A 15,666-nucleotide genomic window follows, 5' to 3' on the forward strand; every position below is an offset into this window, starting at 1 on the left:
GAGTGTCCAGATGGACTTTCCCGCTCTGCAGTTCCAGCCTCCTGTGTAGGCCTCTTGTTTCTTTCTTTGCTGCGGCTGAGCTGTGACTGTCTGTCCCCTCGGGGCAGCCTTTTGTAATGGGTGTGCATATCTGCCCTGGTGTCTTTCTGATCCCAGCCAGCCTTCTCCCTCTACCGCCCATGGCAGCGTGTCCCAGGAACCAGCATAATGGTCTCTTTCAGGCCTCCCAGCCCCAGCTTTGGGAAACTCCCAGGGAGAAGCAAGAGGGATCCTTGTTAAATGTTTAGACAAAGGCACCTTGTTAAGGGGTTTACAAAGACGCCCCTCGCCTGCGAAGCCGTTGGCTAGATGCACCCAACCCCACTGGGGAATTTCGCTCTCGTGGAAACGTAGAAACACATTTAACCACCACGCCGGGCTGCGAGTCCGTGAACTGTGTGCAAGGCTCAGGGGCGTCTCGTGGCCTGTTAACTGTTCGGGGCCACATTCCCCAATGCAGATGCAACCAATGTGCAGTAGACGGAGGGTAACATTTTAAAAGCATGTAGGTGCCTCAGTCCCATTTTCAAAAGTGGCTCCTGAAAGTCAATGGGATTTAGGCACCTAAATTCTAAGTCACTTTTAAAAATGGGACTTGGCTCCTAAGTCCCTTAGGTACTTTTGAAATGTTTACCAAAAACTAGTGGTTGCTATTTTTCTGATCTGTATTACAGTAGCCCCTGTCCCAACGCGGGAGCTCACTGTTCTAGGCACTGTGGGGACACCTACAATGACATGGTCCCTGCCCAGAAGAGCTTAATTACAATTTAGTCAAGATTACATGGATGTTGCCTGACTTCTGTCAGTTCTGCAGTAGGTAGTAATAATTAACTAACAATTCTACTTAGCAGCACTCATGCAGGCTTTTTCATCCCATGAGATCAAAGCACTTTAGAAAAGCAGGGAAGAATCACCGTCCCCCTTTTACAGCTAGGGAAACTGAGGCACAGGGTGGGAAAGTGACATGGCCCTGGTTACACAAGGCGTCACAAGCAGAGCCCAACCCTCTTGACTCCTAGGTCTGTGCTCTTAGCACTAGACGACACAGCTCTAGCTGGGCCAAAACGTTACTCTGACAAAATTCTCAATCACGTTGAGAAGGTTGCTGGAGCACAAGAACTCCTAGAAGGCTCTTATAGTCTCGTATTAGTGTCACTTGCTTACACAGTAAAAAATAAAGCAGGCTGTCTACTGCCCAGGAACGCTAACACCATGGTTCTGCTCACCAGCAGTGGCACGGCAGGACCCTCTGCAGATGACAGGCTCCTGGTCAGTCAACTGCTGAGGAGGAGGGGGCTGAGAAGCCGCGTCAGCTAGGGAGCATGGTTGCAACTCCATTCTCCTCCCGTTGCCAGGAGCAGGTGTAGCTCCCGGGGCAGCAGTTTACTGGGAGAGGTAGTCAGTCTGTGCCACTCAGGGCCGGCTCCAGGGTTTTGGCCGCCCCCAGCAGCCAAAAAAAGCCACAATCGCGATCTGCGGCGGCAATTCGGCGGGAGGTCCTTCGCTCCGAGCCGGAGTGAGGGACCGTCCGCCGAATTGCTGGACGTGCTGCCCCTCTCTGGAGTGGCCGCCCCAAGCGCCTGCTTGACAAGCTGGTGCCTGGAGCGGGCCCTGGTGCCACTGGACAAGGTGCACCTAGACTGGCCAGACAAAAATCATCCTCGTGCTTGAGCTGTGAGTTTGAATTAACCAATAACCAATGGGGTGTGGCAACGCCGGCTGCTCCATGGCCAGTGCTGGTCCTTAATCACGGGTGGCGTTGGGGTGCCATCACCTTCCTCATTACCCAGGGGTGGACGCTCAGGCCTCTGCTGTGGCTGATGAGCTGTTCAGCAAAGCCCCACTGCTGCTAGGGAGGCTGCACCATAATGCTCTGGGGCCTTGGATCAGCTGTGCCTGCGTGGATCGTCCACCTGGGAACTGGGCCTTGTTCAGTTACTGGCTGTGCAGGGCCCACGGGTTGGTTGCTTTCTCTCTGACGGTAGCTTCTCCTTCCTGTTAGTGGGGCGGCACCCCCATAGCAGAATAGCACCCCCCCAGCCACAGGTGGGGTGGCCCAGCCTATCTGACAAGGGGCGCGCACGTTCATTCTGCACTGGCTGGAAGGAACCAGCACTAAATTGGGCAGCTGCAGCTTTAAAGAAAAATGTCTGTTCTGCTGTGAGCTGCAAGGCCCCGTGGCAGCCGGGAGGGAGAATGGCAATGCTGGAGGCCACCTGCGGAGATCCTGTACAGCTGGCGAAGATTAGCCTTTTCCACTAGACAAGACCCATTACCATGTTCCAATATACTATCACTTCCGCTAGGAGAGCCTGCAGATGAGATATCGATTGAGGTGACCCCTTCTCTCTAGCCTGAGATGCGTGCAGATCAGCCTGGGGTTAGAGCCAACAGGAAGGCCGGTCAGCTGCCAATTACCCACAGCTCTTTGGGCTTCCGTGTGCAGGGCTGTCTGCCAAAGCCCCCCTGTGTGTGCTGCTGTCACAGGACGGAGGGGGCTGGAGGAGCTGTAAGGAGCAAACCCTGGACTGGTGGGAGAGAGAGAGAGAGAGCTGCTCCCTGGATTCAGAAGCTGGCTCCACTAACGATTCCAGGAACGTGGATGGACGAGAGCTGGGTGAGTTAACTGGCTCCCTCCAAGTGGGGCAGGGTGCTGAAAAGAGCGAGGTTATGGTAAAGGGCGTCCAAATGTTCTCCAGCTGAGGACAGCACTGGCCACGCAGTGGGGAGACAAAGGGAGAAGCTTTCCACTGCCGTTGTCTTTAACGCAGAGCGGCCAGCCAGGGAGTTTGCAGATCTGCCCGGGCAAGGCTCAATGGGATTGAAGACTTCCCAGCTCAAACTGGAGTATTGCACACCGCAGCACTGGCCGGCCCTACGAGCCACATTTGGCCCCCTGACTGCACTGTGGCTTTCCAGTAGTTATGAGCTTGGAGGGCTGCTGCGGGGAGGGAGGGACACTGCTAGCAGATGTTCTGCGCAAGGGGCCATCTTGAATGTTTGTGACCCGAACCGCACTCAGCAAACCAACCGGCCTCCGTTAAAGGTCTTTGTGGGTCCAGCTCAATGGGAGTTCCCAGCCTGGGCTCCTGGGAAGGGTGAAGGTATGTTGTGATAGCACAGTAACAAAAAGATACAACGTTACGCACTCACTCAGCACCTTCCATCCACAAATCTCAACCCAGCCTAAATATCAAAATGTGCGTAAAAAAGGCTCGTGCAAAGGTTGGGGCTCCCTAGGCACAGGTATCAAGTCACTGGGCAAGGAGATCAAGTCCTCCTTTATATAGGTCTGGTGAGATATTGGACTCAGTTCTTGGCTGGCTAAACTCAGACAGATATTGGCAAACTGGAGGCAGCTCAGAGCCAAGCACTATAATGATCCCAGCAGCTGGAAGGATGGATTTTTTGGAAGAAAGAGAAAAGGAGCTAGATAGTATGTAGAGCCTGGCTAACCTGCTGTGACATGATGCCTACTTACAGCCACATGATGCGCAGACGTACCAAGCCTGCAAAAAACGTAGAGTGGTTCGAGGCGTCATGGGCGGATTGTCAGGAGGAATGCCTCCCAACAGGGAGACGATGGAGATGGTGGTGTGATAGTCTCCAATGGGAAACAATGGAAGCTCCTTTGCTTGGGACCTGTAAACTTACCTGCTGTGTAGGGCATAATACTGCACTGGTTAGTGGGGGAGAAGGGTGGATCATCTCCTGGGTCCTTTCCATTTCTAGGTTCTACAGTTGTAAGAGAATTCTCCATGGAGAAGAAATTTTTTTTCCCCTACAGGACTTGCAAAGGGCTCACGGGGGACCTGACCTCCACTGTAATGTGCTTTGAGATCTAGTGATGAAAAGCACTAGAGAAGACCTGGGTATTGTTATTGTTAGGTATTTGGATTCTCAGTCCCCCACACGCTCCATTTAAACAGCATGCACCTCACACCGCCCACTGGCTGGGAGCTGCAACAGGAGGCTGTCACCGACATAGACCTTCCGAAGGTGACAAAATGAATGCAACAGAACATACGATCGGCTTCAACAGCAAAGAAAACAGCCAAGACGTTGTCTGAACCAAGCTGGTTCCCCCTCCCACGAGTTGAGATCAAGATCTACAGCTGTTGTTTTAGGCAACGTGCCCCCCATTCTCAACTTAAATTAACCCCGCCCTAGTGTCACGGCCTAACCCAGTTAGCACCCAAATTGCATGGTAAAAATGCTGCTGCGGCACTATCTGAACACCACCAAAGTCAAGGACAGCACCATTGTGCTGGGGGCTTAGAGGCCTTGGATTTAAGTGCGTCTGTCAGACAATAGCACAGGGATCTGAGGGGGACAGGCCAGCATTTGCAATAGCAATGCTAATGAGGCTTTCTAGAGCTCTGCTCTGGAGGGAACTCGAATGCAATATGGGTCAGATTTTCCAAAGCACTCAGCATCCGGCCGCTGCCATTGTGCTACTTATGGTCAGAGTGCTCTAAAGAGCTCAGCATCCAACGTCTAGAGTCTGGGGCTGCCTCTTGCTGTGTCCGTTACCCCAGGAAATGACATCCTGGAATAGCACACATGGTGTTAAACACCACTTAGCGTCTGGGGCGAGGACTGCCATGTTTAGCGTCCTGGTAGTTCACTGTGGTCTAACAGGGTGGCATTTCCCCATCGTCGACAAGACCAATCTGTGGAGTTCTTTAATGTTTTTTCAGATGATCCACTGGGCGGTGGTGATGTTCCTGAACTGCAAAAGTTGAATCCATATTTTGCTCCAACAGCCAAATCAGGTTGTTTTCAGATTGTGTGCACGTGCGGGGAGGGGTTTTATTATAAGGATACAAACCAGAGCAATAGGGTTGGACTGTCCCATTGTGCTTTGGTCACTCACAGCATCCCAACTCTGTTTGGTAAAAACCTCTTAAGGGATCAGTGACTATTTCAAGAGAAGAGAGTCCAAGGTTCATCCACCTGCGCAAATAACATTATACAGCAATGGAAAGCTGGTGGCTCCAGCTTTCCCACAATGCACCGCAATTTTTTCTAACGATGGTGGGTGATGAGGTATCAGACCATCAAACTACATCCGTAGGAGTACACCCGTGCATACTCTGCAGCATCTCCTTCTTGTAGCATGGCCTCCAAGCCTATGACCCGGGAAGCTAAGGGGGCTTAGCACCGGGCAGGATCAAACCCTTGCACTCTTACTCTGACAGGCCCATACAGCACAACAGGAGGTAGCGCAGCTGAAAATGGACGCCGGTGAGATCAGCGAGAGCGCTGAAGGAGCCCACGTGAAAGGAATAGTCTCTAAGGAAGGATTTTGGAAAGAGGAGGGCTTGTTCCTGGAGCTCTGGCCATGGTAATTCACCCCCCCCCGCCCCCGGGCCGGGGCATGGCATGGTAGGGGGATGATGGGAGCATTCAGGGAGGTTTGGAGAATAGTGCATACAGGTGCAGGGAGAGAGAGATGTCGACAAGGCAGAGCGTCGAGTGGCAGAACCCAAGTGAGCTCAGCCCAGCTGGGTGAACATCAGCAGTACGGTGACAAAGCCGTAGTCACCTAGCAACTTACTATGCCCCAGCCACCCAGAACGTCCTGGTGAGAGCTGGGCTGGAGCCCAATTCATCCTGTTCCAAATGCACAGTCCTTTCCCCCTGCACACCAAGAATTTCGCAAGATTCAGCCAAGGATTGGGCATTTATATGGAGCCTGAGACGAGCCCAAGTGAATGAAAAATTCCGGCAGGGATGGTAAACCTCCTGCAGCAGACTAACCATGAGAGCCCAAGATGAGCCCCAACGTGGTGGCAGATTGGCCAACATCTGCTATTGTGGGGTTCAGACACCTTCCTCGGAAGCATCTGGTCCTGGCCACTGTCAGAGACAAGGCAGTGGATGAGCGGGACCTTGGATCTCATCCAGTCTTTGTTTCTATCTTGCACTTCAAAGCAGGTTCGGTCAGTTTCACCTCCCTCTCCCCAGCCCCTTCCAGCGAGCGGTGTTCATGCTCTGCCACAAGGCTGCCACGTCAAGGTTGCACCCGGGAATGACGGTATCTCAACCGCCCCCTGCCCCCAAGAAGATAAAACCTCCCTTTGAAATTGGAATTTAAATAAAAATCATCATCATAAGGAACAGAACATTCCTTCTGGGCTCAGATTGAGTAAAAGTTTTTTTTTTTTTGTTTGTTTTTAATTAAACAAACCCTAATTCTGACCCTTTGGCACTCAAGAGGATAAGAGAGAAACAATGACATCCCCTTAAAAATCAAAAGCAGTGTAGCAAGGATGGGAGTTTTGCTTCCCCATCCTCGGTGACCTTTTAGCATTCAGCCAAGGAAGAAGCAGGTAAGTGGATTGATGGGTAGATTCCCTCTCCCCCTTCCCACTCCAATAAAAAGGTACATACTAGGACAAAAACGCGTGTCCTTCAGAGGCACTTAATCCACTGCAAACCTCACAAAGACTGGCTTGAGGAACAGTTTGGCCATCTAAGCGCAGGAAGAACAAACAGCAACAATCAAATAATAAAACCCTACTCGGCGTCAAGAAACAAAAAACGGGGTTGTTTTAATGTCTTTTTTCCCTCCTCTCCTGCCTGACCCCTTTTTATTTATTCCATTTCACTTGCTGCGGAAGCCTTGTAACAAAGCCATCACCTCCACGCCGACTCCGGGAGACGAGTTACAATTATAAATTACCAACACAATTAGTGCGAGCGCTTCGAAAAATTAGAAAGGGGAGTGAGAGCCCCATGCGCTACTGATTGCTATTCATTCTGCTTTGCGGCGACCTTGCTCTGAAGACGATGATATTCCTTTAGCCTGTAAACCAGATTAAAAAAATAATAATTGTAAATTAACAGGAATAACACGCATTTCAATTCAATTAATTGAGGCGGTATGAGGGGGTGTCGGGGCAAGCATTTGTTAAGGCCTGTAGAGTCTGATTTTTTTTTCCTGCCCGCTAGTGTAATTAATTGATATTGGGGGGGGGAGGGGAAAACATTGTGCATTATTGTGGAGAACAAAGCAGTTAACAGGCAATGGAAAAAGAAAGAGCCATTATGTAAATATGGTGTGTTTCACAGCCTTCAAGGGGATGTACAGGGCCTGGGAGAGAAGTAAAATACAGAGACTGGAGGAAGCCGTAAAGAGCCAAGACTCCTGTTCCTGGGATGCTCTGTAATCGCTCATGCAGGCCATGCAGTCCAGGTTGGGCTGGAAGCACTTGAGTGACCTCTGAGAGGGTAGCGATGAGCGGGCGGTTTTCTTCCTGCCTGTGGTCTCATCTACTGCCTTGGGACGGACTGCCAGGGCAGCTCAGGCTCCGTCCCCCTTTTAACTCGGCATTAGAGGCGGGGGTTGGTGTCAGACACCACCTGGTGTGTCTCAGGCCACGTTTACATTGCAATCGGATCGCTTCACTCACCTCTAGCAGGCTAGGTCTGCACTGCAGTTGGAGGGGTGATTGCAACGCGGCTTAGCTTACCTGGGCTAGCTTTGCTGTAGCTAGCCCAGCTAAGGCTAGCTGGGAAAACGAGGTGGCCCAGACGCCAGCCTGGGCTAGCAACCGGAGTACACACCCAGGGGGACCAGGCGGGCTTGTGCGGCCCATGCTGCTATTTTAATCGGTGCTAAAGCGAGTGCAGGTATGCGCACCTGAGCTGCAGTCATGCCACCAATGGCAGTGTAGACACAGCCTCAGCCCCAGCTGGCTAGAGGTGAGTGAAGTGGACTCTAAGGTGGTGGCTGTAGCAGCAGCCATTGGTCTGTGTATCTGTCCCAGTGCTAACCCTCGCGTGTAGACAAGGGCAAACCAGGGTTTGCACCAGTTGAGCTAACGGGGGTTAAACCCCAAATACAAGCCGGGGCAAGCCCCGATTAGCTCGCCTGGACAGAGCCAGGACTTGTGCCAGGGTAAATGGTACCCACAGGTGGGGTTTGCGTCGGGACAATGAGCCCAAAGGCTTGAGTGCACCAGACACGAGGCCTCAGGATGTGCAAGCCCCACACAGGAAATGCCTCCTGCAAACCCCAAATTGGAGACATCGGGGGCAGCTCCTAGGAAGGGTGAGCGCAGGGCCGAGTGGGGCCCAGAGAGTGATACAGCCAGGCTGCTGCTCTCTCTCCAGCACTTGGTTAAGGAGAAACAAGCCAGTTTTCATTCCTGCACTCAGAGAGCTGACTAGTTCCCATGTGGCTAAGCATTTGGAACTGGCAGTTCTAGGGCTCTCAGGAGACAGCTAGTGGGGGGGGGGGGGAAGATATACCAGGGACTCATGCGGGGAGGGGGAATCACAGTCCTTGCTGGAACAAGCCACAGACCGCCTCCCCTGGCTGATCTTTGACCTATGCTCCCAATGTCTCCTGCCTCCCTGGGAGGGTTCTTGGCTGGGAACGGGAGAGAGAAGCTCTCCATGCACCAACGTCTGCAGGGGTCTCTGGCCTGCTACCAAGCCCGCTCCAGTGGCTCACCGCACGCTGGGCCCACCTGGAAATGGGACGTCCATGCTGGGGCTATACAAACCTAAGGGAGTTGATGTTGATGAATCCAGTAGCATCAGAGGGCTCATAGTCACCTTGTACGTTCATACTGCAAAAAGCAGGGGGGAGGGGGAGAGGAAAAACAGACCGTTAAAGATCAGGACACTCCTGGCTCGGCAAATGCAACCAGAAAGAGGAGCTGAAAACTGCACAAGGCTGCCTTTTATCTGCTCCGCCCTGGGAATAATGCAAACTGCCAAACGCCAGGGTCGACACCTAAATAAGTGACCTGACTTTCAATCTCCCATTCTTATCTGGTCCCTGTCAGCGGAGCACGCACAGCTCAGACGCTTGTAATGTAGTTACCCTCTAGACTGCCCTGGACATCAGGGCATGGCTAGCATCCCCACCGTGCAGGCCCTGAGAGGCTGAGCGACTTCCTGCAGATCACAGAGGAAGACTATGGCGGAGCAGGGAATTAAACTCAGGTCTATCAGCTAATGACTTAACCCCTGGCCTCTTCAGTCTGTGCTGAGCACCCCTGCTTGCTAGCAGTGCCAACGGGAGTGGTGGATACGTAGCACTGCGAAAACGACCAACTCCCTGGTTCAAGGGCCTTCTGTTGAGATTTAGGTGCCTGGTTTTTTTACACACCTTCCACCTGGTGGATACAGAACCCCTTTGGAGCAAGGATACCAGGCAGAATTCTCCTTCAGAGCGAGCCATGCGCAGGGACGAGGTGATGTTGGACCTCGGCCCGATGGGGTAGGGGAAACGTTATTGGCCCTGCTTGTCAGACAGGGAAACTGAGGCAGAAGTATCCCAAATGAAGAAATGCATGTTTCCCTCACTGTACATATAAGTAGTAAACGGGATCCTTGAGACAGCAGGGCAAAGAGATGGCAGGAGACAACGAAAATTTGCATTTCAGCAAACATGGGTGAGAAGAAAGAACATGGAGCCTCCTTCACTATTGGACTCCAGGTTGCCTTTTTTATTGTTTGAACAAACTTTGCTTTGAGGGGTAACCCTCAGAAGAATCCACTTCAAGGGTAACAGGACTATAAAAGAAAGGGGCAGAAAACCCCAAGTACATTCTCTCTCTCTCTCTCTCTCTCCAAAGGAATCAGCCATTTGACCTGAGAATTTGGTCAGCCATTTGCTGACCGGCTCCTGGGGTCAGAGCTGCTGGACAAGGACTATGGCTGTCCAGACCCTCAGAGTGTGACCTGCATGCTGGGAGGCTGTTGTGAGCAGCTCGGATTGGAAGCTAGAAGAGCAAAGCATTGCGAGACAGCCAACTGCTCGCTGGTCTGGATTGCAGCCGAGTGTGACAGGTTAGGAGAAGGTCATGTGAGAAAGTATTAAAAGCCTTACTATAGTAGGGCCATACCACAGCTACGGCTCCCCCTACATGTCCACAAGGCTTGTTACCTTGTTAAAGGAGGCTCTTAGGGTGGTTTGACATGATTTGTTCTTGACAGAGACATACACGAGCACATATACAGTAAATGCAAGTTTGCACCTCCTAAAAGCAGGTATATATGCATATGCATCGCACAAGTGTGTAACCGTGCACGTGCAATGCTCGTGTGAGCAGATAACCTGGGCCCTTAGCCTGGGCCTCACCTAATAGAATACAGCAAGTCTCATTCTGAGAGTCCTCTGGAGGGGAATCCTTCCCCTTCCTCCCAAACACTGACTTTTCCTGCACTGTCTGGAGCTGCTGGATGGTCTTGACGGAGGTGGAAGCTCTTGAGCCTTCTGGAATTAGTAAAATGGAGCTGGAAGTAATCCCTGGCTCCTTCCCAGCCACCCATGGAAAACCAATCCCGGCCTGAGCCTCCTTCTGAGGCAGCACCTCCCTGAACCATTTACCAATGCAACCGCCATGTGCTCCACGATCCATCCCCAGGAACAGAGGCTCCAAAGCTCCCCAAAGAGAGAACAGCTTCAGCCCCATAGGAATTCAAATCCAATCGAGTAAAGCGCTCTGCCTTGTGCTGCCCCTCTGGCGGGCGTTCACCGAAAAGCATCTCCCATCCTGGCGGCTTAGGATACGGCCCTTTGTTGGGCTGAGTAAATTCAAATTAATTATAGAGCAAAGGGAAGGGGGGACCCCCACACACACACAAAGTTTGCTGCCCCAAGGTCTCCGACTCAACCTTTCCCTTCTCCCTCCCTGGTAACTTTCTTCCATGTCTTGAAAAACAGGCACAATTTACTCTGCCATGTGACTGGCAGGAGGCCCCTTACCTTGAGTCATGCACTTTAAACACAACCCTTTTAACCAAACGGAGGAGGGGAGTGAGAGGGGGGCACAGTAGGTGGCCTTTTCCTCCTCTGAAGTTTCCTCCCTACACGCTTCGGCCATGAGCCCCCTTGTCCCCCACCAACAGAAACAGCATCCTCATTTTCTACCAATATGGCCCTAAATGCTAACCACTCCTCCCCTCTCCCCAGCCTGCATCCCCACAGCTTGGACTGCAGCTCCCTCTCCCCAGCTTCTCTTCCCACCGTCTCTCTCCTCAGCCACCGCCCTGTCTGTCTAGATCTCTCCAGTCTCTCCTCTGCCACCGCCCCATCTGCCTCTCTCCCATCTCTCCTCCGCCACCACCCCGTCTGTCTGTCTCTCCCCCTCAATCTTCTCTCTCTCACCCCACCCCCCCACCGGGCACCCGTTTTCCTTTCTAACCCAAGCCAAGCCTGGCAGGTTCCCATCTCCCCATCCAGTCCTCGACATTCCTGTCGCACTGCTACTCAGGGAGGTTTCATGCTGAAGGGACTGGCAGCTTCTGTAGAGTGTCCTCACCTCTCCCCCACTGGGCAGTACTAAAAACTAGAGGTCGGACAGCACGACAGCAGAGTTCAAAGACTGAGATTTGTCCAGGCTGGGGTCCCCCGCGCCCCAGGCACACCCCAAGGCCTTGTCTGCAGCAGGCACCCCTGGGAAATCAGCCGTGCTTGGACTAGCACTAGTGGAAGCACTTAGTGTAGACCAGGTGGAGGGGGTTTCACCATGCACCCCTAGCCCTGCCCTGAGCAGGGTTCGCTAACAGTGGTAAAGATGCCCGAGCCCTGTATGCACTAGTGCGCTCCCTGGCACAGTGACATCGGTGCTGGCACAACTAGCGCCAACCTAGGGCACGAGGGTCAGGTCCCTGTGCTAACTTGACCATAATGCCTGTTGATTTTAAATACAAATGCTGGCTGAGTTAGGGCTGAAAACCAGGCCCACGAGACACCCAGCCATACCCGCACCTGGTGCAAAGGGGTGAAGCTCCGAATGAAGGCAATGAAACACGGCTCACGTAAACCAGCTGGGAATATGGCCCATTGGCTGCCGCCGACTTACCCCAGCTTGGGATCTGGCCCCCTTTTTTTTTTTAAATCCTTGCCCTTTAATGCCACAATATTAAATGTAAAAGTCACCCAACCACCTCCAATCACAACAGCCAAGAAAACAAATCCCAACCCGGCTAGCTTCCCGTTTCCTGCCATCCCCCCCAAAACACGGCTCATTTCTCAGAAACTGCAAACCTTAAAAAAAAAAAAAAAAAAAAAAGAGTTTACAATGATTTTACCTCCCCTGACGGGCTACAGAAAAACCTCTGTGCTTTTATTTTTGCTCATTCGAGTGGTTCTGACCTGCTCTATAATTACGTTACTTTCTACCTACTGTGCAGAGGCATTTCCACGCGGTTCTACCTCTCACAGCTTTCTCTCGGGTTCCTGTGACGCCGTCACTCAAAGGCTTTCAAACCAGCGATGTAGAAATCAAAAAGAAAAGGAAAACGCTTGACGACGCAGTGAGAATAAGTGCCCCTGCTTTTCTCTCCCTCTCTCTTTTTCTCAGTCCCACCCCCCTCCATCCGCTATTTTTTTCTTCCCTCTTTTTTTTTTTAAATATACTTTATTCATTTAATCTCTACGACTGAGAACGCAGGGCATAATGAAGGGTTGGGATGGATTATTAGGAGCTGTTGATTTCGAGGGGGAGGGAAGGAAAAATGCCAGAGAAGAGAAAGAGAGAAGATAATTTGACATTTACTCCGACTGTTCTAAACTGGTGCGGGTGTATTTATGGCTTATAAAGTGTTTAGAGAGATTGAAAGGAGCTGGGGGGGGGGGGAGGAGGAGGAGGGAGAGAGAGACGACAACATAAAGAAAAGAAAAAGTGTAAAAAAAAAAATAAATATCGACTTCAAAACAAAACTCGTGCTTTAATTTTATACTCGGCTGGGGAGTTAAAGCTGGGCCTCTCACAGCTGCATGCGTTAGTACCAACTCGGATGGCATCCTAGGGGGCCCCAGGACCCCATATACGCCACCCAAATGCCTTGTTTTAACTCCCCGATCCTGCCCCCCTCCCTCTGCCACACAGCCTGGATCCCCAGCCATCCTCGAGGCAGCCTTGGGTGGCAGGAATTGGGCGAGAGCTTCCCAGCAGAGCTCTCAGGGAGCTGCAGCCCTTGGTGAAACGCTTCTGTTTGCTCATGGCGTGGCCAGCAAGGCCGTGCAGTGAGTGTCGCCTTCCTGGGAACAGTGGATGGGGCTGGGGACACAAAGGAAAGGCCCCTCCAGCTTCGCTCCTCCATGGGGCTATGCCAGGCTGGCTGACTAAAGGGATTTGTAATGCAGTGGCCTGACCCAGGCAGGTCTGTTACCAAAGCTCAGAGGGGTGGAAGTGTCATCCCCACTACTCCCCATCTGCCACTGGTTTCTAACACACCCACTGCCACAGTATCCAACTGTCAATAATACCCCACCCTAACCCTGTGTGCCCCCTCAGAGCCTGGCATCAATATCGCCCTTGGGGCCCCGTGTCCCCTCAGAGATGGCATCAATATCACCCAGGCTGTGCCATGTGTCTCCTCAGAGCCTGGCATCAATATTGCATGCCCTGCACCCTGCGTCTCCTGACAGCCGGGCATCAATATCATCCCTGCCCCCACCCCCTCAGAGCCTGGCATCAATATTGCCCCTGCTCCACTCTGTGCCCCCTCAGAGATGGGCATTATCACCCCCTGCCCACCTGTGACCCATTGAAGCCGAGTGGGTGCATGGTCCATTGGAGAGCTCAGAACTGTGTCTACAGGAACACACTGGCTCAGTCATTAGGGGGAGCAGCCACCTGGGGGGCATGGAGCCCGCCTGCAGATCCAGGCAGCATCCTGGAAAGGGCACCTCGACGGCCGAGACATCAGGAGTTGAACGGTCCTGGGTAACGGAGGGAATTGCCTATGGCGGTATGAGCCAGCTTTGGGTACCACAGTGCCCTGGGAGCACCAAGACTGCACTGGGAGGCTCCAGGCACAGATTGTCACTCCCACCCATCCAAACAGCAACCCTGGACATCAGCTCGAGCAGGGCATGAAGACAGGAGCCCCGAACACCGACCCTGTGTGGCGGCAGCTACCACTACTACAGTGGGCATTTTCCCGTCCTTCTTTCCCCCAGCCCGGCACCCACAGCCCCACTGGGCGCGGTTATCTCAGAGACGAGCCCCCTAGGACACCAGGACCCACTAGCCCTACACTCAGGGGAGCTCAGAATCTGGGTCTCAGGTCTGCAGCTAGGACCCAGCTCCACCTTAACTAACACCCAGGCCTGCAGAGAGCCAGCAGGACAGGAAAGGACAGAGGAGAGACCCCCACACCTCGGCAGAGCTGCCTCCCCCAGAGCCCCAGCTCCTTCTGATCCGTGCACCGAGGGTGAGGCTCCCCAGCTGGCCACTTACCTCACAAGCTCCTCATTGTACAGGGACCGCGGGGACTCTCTGCCCAGGATGTAGACCTGGCCCTTGAAGGCAGACACACGCACCTTCCCTTCCACCATCTCCTGGGATTTGCTGATGCAATGGCGGACGTAGTCGCACTCTGGGCTGTACCAGAAACCTGTGGAAAGAGGGAGAACGGAGAACCGGGCTCAGTCCGTGCCACGGCCAGCACTCACCTTCCTTCCTCGGCGTCTCAGAGGAGAAATGCAGAGAGCTAGTTTGAGTGGCAATGCCGAGACTCTCCGGGCACCAGCCGATAGGGCTCCGCCACTGTAAATCCAGGAAGGAGAACTCTGTGCTAATCACTAGTTCATCCTTCTGTGGAGGAAACACAGTCCAGTACCTAGAACAGGGGATTGGGAGCTGGGACTCCTGGGTTCTATTTTAGGGGGTCCATGAGCACGTCGCTTCACCGCTCTGTGCCTCAGTTTCCCCCTTTCACAACGAGACTAATAAAAATCGACACCATAAAGGGGGCTATGAAGATTCCTTATTAGAGCCTCTAAAATGCATCAGGGTCCTTGTCTGGAAGGTGCCTGGCAGGGTAAAGTATTCTTATCAAATGCACCCAAAAAGGAGCAACAGGAGGAGGGTCACCAGGAGACAGACACTCTTCTTGAAGCAGACGGTAAATGGTTTCCCATGACCAACCAATAGCACCACAGTTCCCTTGCAGCCGGGCGGGATGGGGGCAGCACAGATAGGACAGGCGCAGAGGGCCAGGAAGGGAATCGAAACGGGACGGCCTTTTGGGAAGGCCAGGTGAGTTCCTTGGAGTGGGGAGAGAAGGGAAGGGTGGGTGATTGTGGGGGGCAGTGGGGAGAGAAGGGAAGGGTGGGTGATTGGGTGCGGGGTGACATGGAGATGGTGAAATTGGGAGCAATGCTTCAAAGGGTTAATCCGAGAAGGGGCACGATATATCTCTGTGCATAGACAGGAACCCACAGCCGTTTCCAGTGGTAACCCTACCCCCCACCCCACCCCGACACGGATAGCTAATCACCCCCACTTAGAACACCCTTTCTGCTCTGGAACAGATACCCCTCGACAAGGGACAGGTGGAGAGGTTACTTCAAAGCCTGCCCCCCCAATGGCTGGGCCTCTGGAGCCTGGCCAGCTCCCATCCCCTTTATCTCTGAGCCCAGCAGGATCCCGGCAGACCAGACAGCTCCAGTAAGATAACACTGGCAAGGGCCTGACCTCAGGGGCTTTATCAGGCAGGAGGATCAGGGCCCATATGTCCTGTGCCCGCTCTCAGGTAGGCTCAGCTCCCCCGGCCCTTTCTAGAGTAACACTGCTGCCTGTCACTCGCAGGGCGCAGACATCTCTGCTTTCCTCTGCTGTCCATGGAGCGATGCTATAGGCACGTTTGTCT

At 53.0% G+C, this 15,666-nt stretch overlaps 1 protein-coding gene across 1 annotated transcript in view; it reads right to left on the minus strand.

Annotated features, from left to right (window-relative positions):
• Positions 1-6,571: 6,571 nt before the first annotated feature.
• ASS1 (argininosuccinate synthase 1) overlaps positions 6,572-15,666 on the minus strand; it is an 82,375-nt gene continuing 73,280 nt past the window's right edge. The window contains exons 14-16 of the mRNA XM_054007834.1: positions 14,253-14,409; positions 8,556-8,621; positions 6,572-6,850 (exon numbers count right to left, since the gene is read on the minus strand). Of these exons, the coding sequence (XP_053863809.1) occupies positions 6,796-6,850; positions 8,556-8,621; positions 14,253-14,409 (278 nt within the window). The 3' untranslated portion in view covers positions 6,572-6,795. The remainder of the gene's footprint in view (positions 6,851-8,555; positions 8,622-14,252; positions 14,410-15,666) is intronic.

Source organism: Malaclemys terrapin, chromosome 17 (assembly GCF_027887155.1).
Source record: "Malaclemys terrapin pileata isolate rMalTer1 chromosome 17, rMalTer1.hap1, whole genome shotgun sequence".
In the NCBI taxonomy this organism is placed as follows: Eukaryota; Metazoa; Chordata; order Testudines; family Emydidae; genus Malaclemys; species Malaclemys terrapin.